At 47.1% G+C, this 9,763-nt stretch overlaps 1 protein-coding gene across 1 annotated transcript in view; it reads left to right on the forward strand.

Annotated features, from left to right (window-relative positions):
* The window catches only part of LOC113235403, a 78,011-nt gene that overhangs the window by 55,101 nt on the left and 13,147 nt on the right, over positions 1 to 9,763 (forward strand). The window contains exon 4 of the mRNA XM_026471081.1: positions 4,344 to 9,761. Within this exon, the coding sequence (XP_026326866.1) occupies positions 4,344 to 9,761 (5,418 nt within the window). The remainder of the gene's footprint in view (positions 1 to 4,343; positions 9,762 to 9,763) is intronic.

Consider the following 9,763-nt stretch of genomic DNA (forward strand, 5'->3'; position numbering starts at 1 on the left):
TGAGATGGTAAAGTGATCAATTATTCAAACATTAATGCAATGAGTCCTGGACCTGGACCTCAAAACATGAGCAACCGCTTAGAAGCCGTCGAAATGTGGGTAATACAGAAGAATTTTAAAAATATCGTGGACGCATAGAGTCTCCAATGAAAGAGTATTGCAGATGGTGAACAAGAAATTGGAGGTTTTGAGTACGGTCAAAAAACGCAAGCGACAGTATTTTGGTCATATAATGCGTAATAATAAACACAACGTGCTCCAACTAATTACGCAAGGATAAATCCAGAGAAAACGATAACCTGGAAAGCGTACTTCATGGCTTAAGAATCTCCGGATATGGTCCAACCTGAGCGCAAGATCCTTGTTCCTTGCAGTTGTGTCTAAATACAGATAGCCCTAATGATAGCCGACCTTTGGTAGATGATGGCACCTTAAGAAGAAGTACAAGATTAATGAAATCCACCCTAGTACGTGTAGTAAAATAGTTTCATTTTCAATGTGTAACAATCGCAAAAACCTAAGAACTTGTTATTTATCATCCATTTGTACTAAAATTCCTACTTTAATAAAATGTATCCAGGGTGAGTTTAGACACGATGTCCTGAACTACCGGCTTTAGACCAGCTTAAACACTGATCTTCCACAATTTATTGTCTACCTAGTAGCTCAACCAGCAACACTGTACCTTTTTGTTTTAAGAAACATCTAAATTGTGGCGAGAAAAGATATTATTTGTTTGGGTTATCTGCCTCCCATAGTTTGTGCCATCTGTACGGTCTTGAACTTATCTCACCCACCTATGGCCCGTGACTTTGACATTGTCATCCATTCATCTTGCTGTAGGATTATACGAGTGTATAACTCAAGAATTTGGTTGCCACTTTACTCCATCGTCACGTCTCGTTATATGTCTTGCCAAGCTGCTTTTAACTGCCTCCGTGGCCGAACGGTTACCATGCCGGACTGCCACGCAGAGGTCCCAGGTTCGATTCCCGGGCCGGGAGAAATGTTTGTATGGCCTACATTTATTTCTCTCGTGAGTTTGGGTGTAATTTGTAGTTGTCTATGTGTGTGTCCATGGCACCCGCGACACAGGGTTTCCCTAGTGCGGGGCTATGTTGAGTGTGTGCGTTATTTATTTATTTATTTATTATTAAGCTTAATTTTAGCTTCCAAGCCTCCGTAATCTGGACTTAGTTTGTTTTCGCACTAGGTCCACAGTTTTGATGCAGACTACGCAGATACACTCCGTGGTTCTCCGAAAAAAATAAATTTTTCACATTGTTTCTGCATTGGATTTGGAAATGGCACAGCACTGAAAGTTTTCCGTCTCAAATTGTAAACGAGACTGGCTGCAATCAAGCCATTTGCGGACAAAACAATTTAGATTAATTCTGAGGAGATAACTCTCCATATTATGTCATGCATTAGATCGAGATTATTTCGATTATAAACTGCATGATTCGAACGACTCGGAAAGAAAATCTATAATCGACATCAAACAAAAAGAAACTCTCATTTGAACAAAATACCATCTATCTATCTAATGTACTTATCGCTCGGACGTCCACCACAATATCCACATAAAAAAACCTGTAGCACAGGGATATAACTCAAATGTATTAAATTAAAAGTTGCTGAGTGCAGACAGCGACATATTAAACGTAAGACTGCTTTGACCTCAAAGATTTCTCACGGGAACAGAAATCAATAAGGTTAATTCCATCGGTTTTCCTACACAAATTTTCTATGTTTTAAAGAATCCTACACCACTAGTGGACTATTTTTCTGTATGGTATGTTAGGCTTTTTGGGAGACGTGGATCTTTATGATAGAATTGTTATTATTGTTTCCTTAATGGCGCTCACTAGGCTTGGGCTTGATCTAGACTGATAAATACCTTAGTTCAAATATGACAATAAGGACTATTTGTCGTTTTTCATGCATGTTGCAACGCCATCTTGGCAGTGTTACAAAGTAAAAATAAAAATTCGAATAACATTCTCGACTGTGTATCCCGATTAGTAGGTCCCTGCTCACGTGAAACCAAGATGGCGGCCGAACGTCGGCGACTTGATTTGTGACTCGACACAAAGTAATGCGGAGTTCAGTAGTTCCAACATTTCGATTGGAAAATTTTATATAGCTCCATAAAAGTTCTGACGAAAACAAAGAGTTTTCTCAAACTTGAGTTTCAGAGTCCGACAACAGTTGGTTTTACCACAAATTTTATTTTAACACGCAGAGTTTCAGTTCTTTATTGTTGTGCATTCGTTATTGCTTCATAACAGACATGACATTAACTATGACCGTATTAATGATACCCTCTCTAAAGTAGTTTATTGGTTTAATGCTAACAATTTATTGCTTAATGCCAAGAAGACAAAATGTGTTAAATTTGAATTACCTAACGTAAAATCGACTAGTCCAAGCATAGAAATAAACGGAGAAAAGTTAGACCTTGTTAATAATGAAGTGTTCTTGGGAGTGACCTTAGATAGTAAACTTCAGTGGTTTCCACATATATCGTCCCTGGCCAGCAGATTAAGCTCCGCTGCATACGCAGTCCGCAGAATACGTGAGCTTACCGATGTTAGTACTGCTAGACTAGTTTACTTTAGTTACTTCCATAGTATAATGTCCTACGGGATTCTCATGTGGGGTAAAGCGGCAGATATTCAAACCATATTTGTATTGCAAAAACGAGCGATTCGTTCTGTGTACCGTCTAGGCTCTCGGGTATCTCTCAGAGAAAAGTTTAAGGAGACTGGTATCATGACTGTGGCATCACAGTACATTTACTCAAATATTTTATATGCCCGTAAAAATATACATAATTTCAATAAGAAAGAAGATATCCATAATATTAACCTTAGAGCTAAGTCCAAACTCATGGTACCACGATTTCGTTTAACCAAGGTAAACAACTCTTTTATGGGGAACTGTATACGTTTTTACAATAAGATTCCGGAGCATATATTAAGTTTATCATTTCCTAAGTTTAAAAACTACATTAAAAATATTTTGATCGAAAAATCATATTACAAAATTGAAGACTACGTGTTAGATAAAGATGTATGGAAAGACGACATGGCTCCAGAATCCACACAAATTTGATTCAAAATGTATTCCATAGCATTTAAGTTTATTTGAAAAGAGCAATCCCTAGAGTTTCTTGCTCGTTCTTCTCAGGGAGGTCAGCGTAGTGAACGAGCAGTACCTTAAATGTGACGTTTTCAAGTGTAAATTTATTTTACCTATGAAATAAATCATCTTTGACTTTGACTTTGATAACGAATCAAATCTTACTTTGCTTGAAATATTGCAGTGTTTTGATGTCTCTGTTTCTCTTCACTACTTCTTAAGCTTATTGTTTCAACCAATACTATCTATGGCGTATATCTATTCGAGTAACCATGTAAGACCCAGCAAACTACAGCAGGAATAAAAAATAGCAGTTATTACATACTCCAGGCTGTGTAAAGAAAGTATTAGCACTAAATTTGAATACTAATAATGTAGGTAATATGCACTGGGTGTTTACGTGATCATAGGAATGACATTAACTGAGTCTGAATCATTTCTCATATTATGTTTACTTGGAGATCAGGAGTTGAAAATAAAATGGCACAAGTTACACCAAAACGTAGTTAAGTAAATATTTTGATGACATATTGCTTTGCGAAATCGCTACCGACTTTTAAGACCTCAAAGTATTGAAGCAATCACTTTGAAAAAAATATATAGTAATTAAATTTTTATTGAATTGATATTCAATTTTTTTTTTTTTGTACACAGAGAAATTCGTGAGGTCCGTTGGTTCGTTCCGTGGCTTAGTTGCTTAGTTGGTATAGCGTCTGGCACGGTATGCAAGAAGACGTCGGTTCAAATCCGACCGGATCGAAGGAATTTTTTCTGAGTGTTTTTTCTGAGTGTTCGATCTTTGTATTTGTTCAGGACGAAAACGTGTTCGCGCCCATATGATTTATAATATTGTGATTTAATGTTGTAATTTATTATTGTTAATTTCGTGTAAGATTTTGGTAAATAAACGAGAGGGAGAGAGGGGTTTTGCTTGGAGTCTGTAGGATTCTCCCGTCCCGCTCCTGCATTGGTGCCGTCCCGCTCGCACACTTGAATAGAATGCGAGCGGCACGGCGGGCCAGCGATGATATAAAAGGCGGAGCGTTGGGAGCGGAACGACATTCCAAAACTGACTGCACGAGAATCCGAAGACGTTCCAAATCTCACCGCGATCCAAGCAAGACCAAGATCAAGAAGCTCAATTTACAACCAGGCGTTTTTCTCATAATCCGCCCCCACATTTTCTGGTCCTTCAGCAGCCGGATTACATCAAGAAAGAACAATGCCAGTTACCAGAAGCGCAAAATCGTACCCCGTGAATACCCAAGAATCCTCGTCCACTGCTCCAACCTGTTCGACGGGCACCGACACGATCACGGGGACCGAAAAGACTGCTACGACTTCAGAACACACGCGCTCCACGTACGCCACACGTACAACAGGTGCAACTGTGGAAACCGACGCAACGATCAGACAAATCGACGCCGCGCCGACTGCCACCTCGCCAGTCTCCCAACTAGTAGAGAGACCCGAAGCCGGCGCCACTACAAGTGAAGCACCACGGAGAATATACTCTCCTAAATCTGTTCGATCTTTTCGATCCGGTTCTTCGAACAGTCGTCGTAGGCAGCTAGCGGAAGCGCAACAAGAATTATTGAAGCTGAAAATCGATTTAATATCTGCAAAGATCGCGGCAATGCAAGAGGAATCGGACGAAGACGAACCGGAGGAAGCCACGATCCGCGAAGAACGCACATCGGAGTGGATTCGCACAAGCACTATTGGGTTGAGAAGAGAAGAGCAGGAAGACTACACTGCCGCCACACGTACGAAGGAAGATATATTGAAGGGAAGACCTGCCGAATCACAGGCGCCGCCGCCGACGCGCGACGTCATTCGACAGGAAAAAATCTCCACGTACGCGGCACCTGCGACAGCTGGGACCGGGTGCCCCCCCACCAATTACGCGGGGGGAGCGCCCCCCTCTACATACGTCACGCACACAAGTGAGAGACAACAGCCGCAATACTATCGTAACAACGACGGCCACCTGGAACATAAGCCGCCGAGCGACATATGTTACGAAAAGTTAGCAACGGCGATCACTACTGCGGCACGAGCGATTCAACCCACTACTGCAAGACTTCAAGAATTACCCATATTCAACGGTTCATCAAGCGACTGGCTGCCGTTCAAGACAGCCTATGAAGAATCTGCAGGACTGCTTACAGAACAAGAGAACCTGGCGAGGCTCCGGAGGAGCTTGAAAGGCACCGCTAGGGAAGCAGCTCAATGTTTATTCGTCGGAGCCACGTCCTCCAACGAAGTAATGAGCTTACTGACGTCAAGGTTCGGTCGTTCGGACGCGCTCGCACTGGCCGAACTGAGTAAGCTACGCACCCTTCCACGTCTGGGCGAACATCCGAGAGACATCTGCAACTTCGCATCGAAGATCATCAACGTCACGGCCACATTGAAGGCGCTAAACAGACCGCATTATCTACACAACGCCGAGATAGTGCGCGCCGTGGTTGAGAAGCTGCCTTCAGCATTGCGCTATCGATACTATGACTTTGCTGCGGAACAGCCAGAATACCAACCTGACCTAGTAACCCTGACCGAGTTCATGCAACGCACAGCTGCACGTTGTGGGAGCTACGCGCCCGTCGAGAACACACCTGTGGAAGACCGGCGGGAGCCAGCAGGCAGGAGACCCATGAAGAGCTACCACACTCAAACAGCGAAGCCAGCCGCGCACGAACAAGTTACTACGTGTCCTATTTGCGACAAGACGGGTCATCATGCGGCGCAATGCGACGAAATGAAGACAGCAGATGTAGCCGCCAGGTGGGACATAGCACGCAAACATAGGCTATGTTTCCGCTGTTTACGGACACGCAAATTTCGCCATACGTGTAAAAACAAGAGGTGCGGCATCGACGGTTGCGAGTACATGCATCATTCACTGCTGCATGGCACTCCACCCTCATCAAAGGAGAAGAAAGAAGCTCCTGCATCATTTGTTGTGGCATCAGCAAAAGACAGAAGCAACACCACCGCGCTACTGAAGGTACTCCCTGTGCAAGTGAGGGGCCCCAAGGGTACGTGCAACGCACTCGCACTACTGGACGACGGGTCAACGTGCAGCCTGATTGAGGCGGCGCTAGCAAGAAGGATCGGCGCAGCGGGTACACCAGCACCCTTTTACATTGAGGGTGTAGCCGGCACACGAATCAACGTCTGCGAATCGCAACAAGTACGCATTTCTCTGCGCGGGCGCGACACGAATGAGCATACAATAACGGCCCGCACCATGAACAACTTGAAGCTATCGCCGCAAGCAGTCCCACGTAACGTCATACGAGCTTGCCCCCACCTGCACGACTTAGAAGAGCATCTCATCTACGAAGAGGGATCACCTACGATACTGCTGGGTCAATACAACTGGCATCTTTTACTCACACATGCCGTGCGACAAGGAGACCGACACCAACCGATCGCAACACTCACCGATCTAGGTTGGGTTCTACACGGCACTAAGAGATCGAATGAAAGAGTCAACACCCACAAAGTACTCCACGCTGTCGCCCCTGATGATGAAGAGTCCATGGAGCAGATGATGAGGGAACACTTCAGCCTCGAGTCATTGGCTGTCATACCGAGACGCAGCCACAACGACGACGAGCGACGAGCACTGCAACAACTAGAAGATAAAACCCGCCGTTTACCGGCGGGAGGCTTTAAAACCGGTCTTCTATGGCGTAACGAGCACGTTCGTCCACCTGACAGCTACGACGTGGCGTTAAGAAGATTGGAACTAGTTGAAAAGAAACTCGACCGCGACGAGGAACTGAAAAAGAGATACGAAAAACAGTTACAAACACTGTTCGACAACGACTACGCAGAAATAGCGCCACCCCATAAGAACCCGAAGACTTGGTATTTACCCCATTTCGCCGTCATCAATCCACAGAAGCCAGAGAAGCTCAGATTGGTCCACGACGCCGCTGCCAAAGCCAAAGGAGTCAGCCTGAACGACATGCTACTACCAGGCCCGGACTTAATACAATCCCTGCCCGGCGTGCTGATGAAGTTCCGTCAGCGAAAAGTAGCGGTAGCAGCCGACGTCAGAGACATGTTTCTTCGAGTGACCATACGAGAAGAAGATAGAGACATGCAGCGCTTCCTGTGGAGAGGAGACGACCGAGATCGCCAACCGACCGAGTACCGTATGAAGAGTGTCATATTCGGCGCCACATCATCTCCCTGTACTGCTATCTACGTAAAGGACAAGAACGCGGAACACTTTCGTTCTCACTACCCCGAGGCAACGGCGGCAATCATCGACAACCATTACGTCGACGACTACCTAGCGAGTTTTGACGACGAAGGAGCGGCCGTACGCATATCCACACAAGTTGCGTACATACACAGCCGCGCGAACTACTTCCTGCAACGTTGGGCATCTAACTCGCGCCGAGTACTAAGCGCGCTATTACCGGGGTCGAAAGGCGACATACTACAACTGGACAGCACGAAAATACTGGGCATGGTGTGGCAACCAGAGGAAGACACCCTGTCTTTCAACATCAACACTCACAAAACACCGGCGGAAGTATACAACGGGGCAAGAACACCAACTAAAAGGGAGGCGCTACGCACTACGATGTCCATATTTGATCCATTGGGCATCGCCACTCCAGTCACCATACAAGCGAAGCGCATCATACAAGACACGTGGCGCTCAGGCATCGATTGGGACACCCCGTTAGAAGCGCCCGAGGCGGACGCCTGGAGCAGATGGCTGGAAGATGTACGACGACTCGCCAAGATAAAAGTACCGCGCTGCTATATGAAACTTAGTCACGCGCGCGGCATCCAGTTACACACATTCATGGACGCAAGTTCAACGGCATACGCGGCCGTCACCTATTGGCGTGTAGAAGACGAAGATGGCAACGTACACGTCTCACTCATCATCGGCAAGGGGAAAGTAGCTCCGTTGAAAGTGATCTCCATACCACGACTAGAGCTGCAAGCTGCCGTGCTGGGTTGCCGTCTTACACAGACCGTCGTCGACGAGCATCAATTTAAACCGACAAGCCGCTACTACTGGACAGATTCCCGCACGGTACTGACCTGGATACGCAACGGACCGCGAGTTTATAAACCGTTCGTAGCGCATAGAGTGGCGGAGATCGCTGAACACACTAAAACGAAAGAATGGAGATGGATACCCACCAAAATGAACGTCGCAGACGACGCCACCCGCGACGTGCCACACGACTTCGACTCTAATCATCGATGGTACAGGGGGCCGGACTTTCTATATATGTCGGAAGAAAATTGGCCTCAAGAGGAAGTCACGGACGTCAACGTCACGGATGAAGAACGGGTCCACCTCACCACAGGCGTCGGCGCGCGACTGAAGGAAGCTCTACCCGAAGTAACTCGTTTCTCAAGTTGGATACGCCTCATGCGGACCACAGCGCGCGTACTACAGTTCATAGACAGGCTGCGGACGCGCACACAACGATGCGCCGCTTTAAGGAAGAGAACGAGGAAAAATGCCGACGCCGACCCTACTTGGCGAAAAAATGATACAGAAAGCAAGAAGGCGAATACTTCCGAAGCTGCGCGTGGAAAGCAAGTTTTACACAAATTTAAAACGATCGACGCATCATATCTACGCCACGCCGAGTCGCTGTGGATACAAGCACAACAGGAAGAGGCGTTCACCGAGGAAATCAACGCTCTCATGAGGGGGACCCCCTTTCCGCCCTCTAGCCGCCTTATGAAATTATCAACGCTACTCGACGGCGAAGGCATAATACGACTACGATCGCGTATAGCGGCCGCGGGTGATATCACTGAGCAACAACGGTCACCAGCCGTGCTTGATGGAGACCACCCGTGGGTGCGACTGTATATCGCCTGGATACACAAACAGACGCACCACGGAGGCTTCGGCATCACCACCAGCGAGGTACGACAGCACTACTGGCTCCTACGACTACGCAACGCTGTGCGAAGCGAACTGAAACGTTGCCGAGTGTGCCGCATCATGAAAGCCACGCCTCCACAACCCTCGACTGGAAACCATCCGCCCAGCCGCCTCGCTCACCATCAACGCCCGTTCACATACACCGGGCTGGATTTCTTCGGTCCACTCCAAGTCGCAGTAGGCCGCACACGACAAAAAAGATACGGAGCGATCTTCACCTGCCTAACCACGAGAGCGGTCCACGTCGAGTTGGCCGGAGATCTGAGCACCGACTCCGCCATCATGGCACTCCGTCGCTTCATATCGCGACGCGGATGCCCGACGGAGCTGTGGTCTGACCAGGGAACCAATCTCCGCGGCGCGGACGCCGAGCTACAGAGGGCAGCACTAGAAGCTATACAGGAAGACGCCAGTATCCGGTTCATCAAGTGGAGATACATACCGCCGAGCGCACCGTTCATGGGAGGAGCATGGGAGCGTCTGGTACGGAGCATCAAAACAGCTCTGTACACCGTACTGCACGAACGCGCCCCGAAAGAAGAGGTCCTGCACACTCTATTGGTCGAGGCAGAGCACACCCTCAACAGCCGCCCTCTCACCCATGTATCCACTGCTCCAGAAGACGAGAACCCCCCTGACTCCGAACCACTTCCTACTGGGGGGTCCCTCACGAGT

The sequence above is a fragment of the Hyposmocoma kahamanoa genome, unplaced genomic scaffold (genome assembly GCF_003589595.1).
Source record: "Hyposmocoma kahamanoa isolate Upper Pololo Valley unplaced genomic scaffold, ASM358959v1 87, whole genome shotgun sequence".
NCBI lineage: Eukaryota > Metazoa > Arthropoda > Insecta > Lepidoptera > Cosmopterigidae > Hyposmocoma > Hyposmocoma kahamanoa.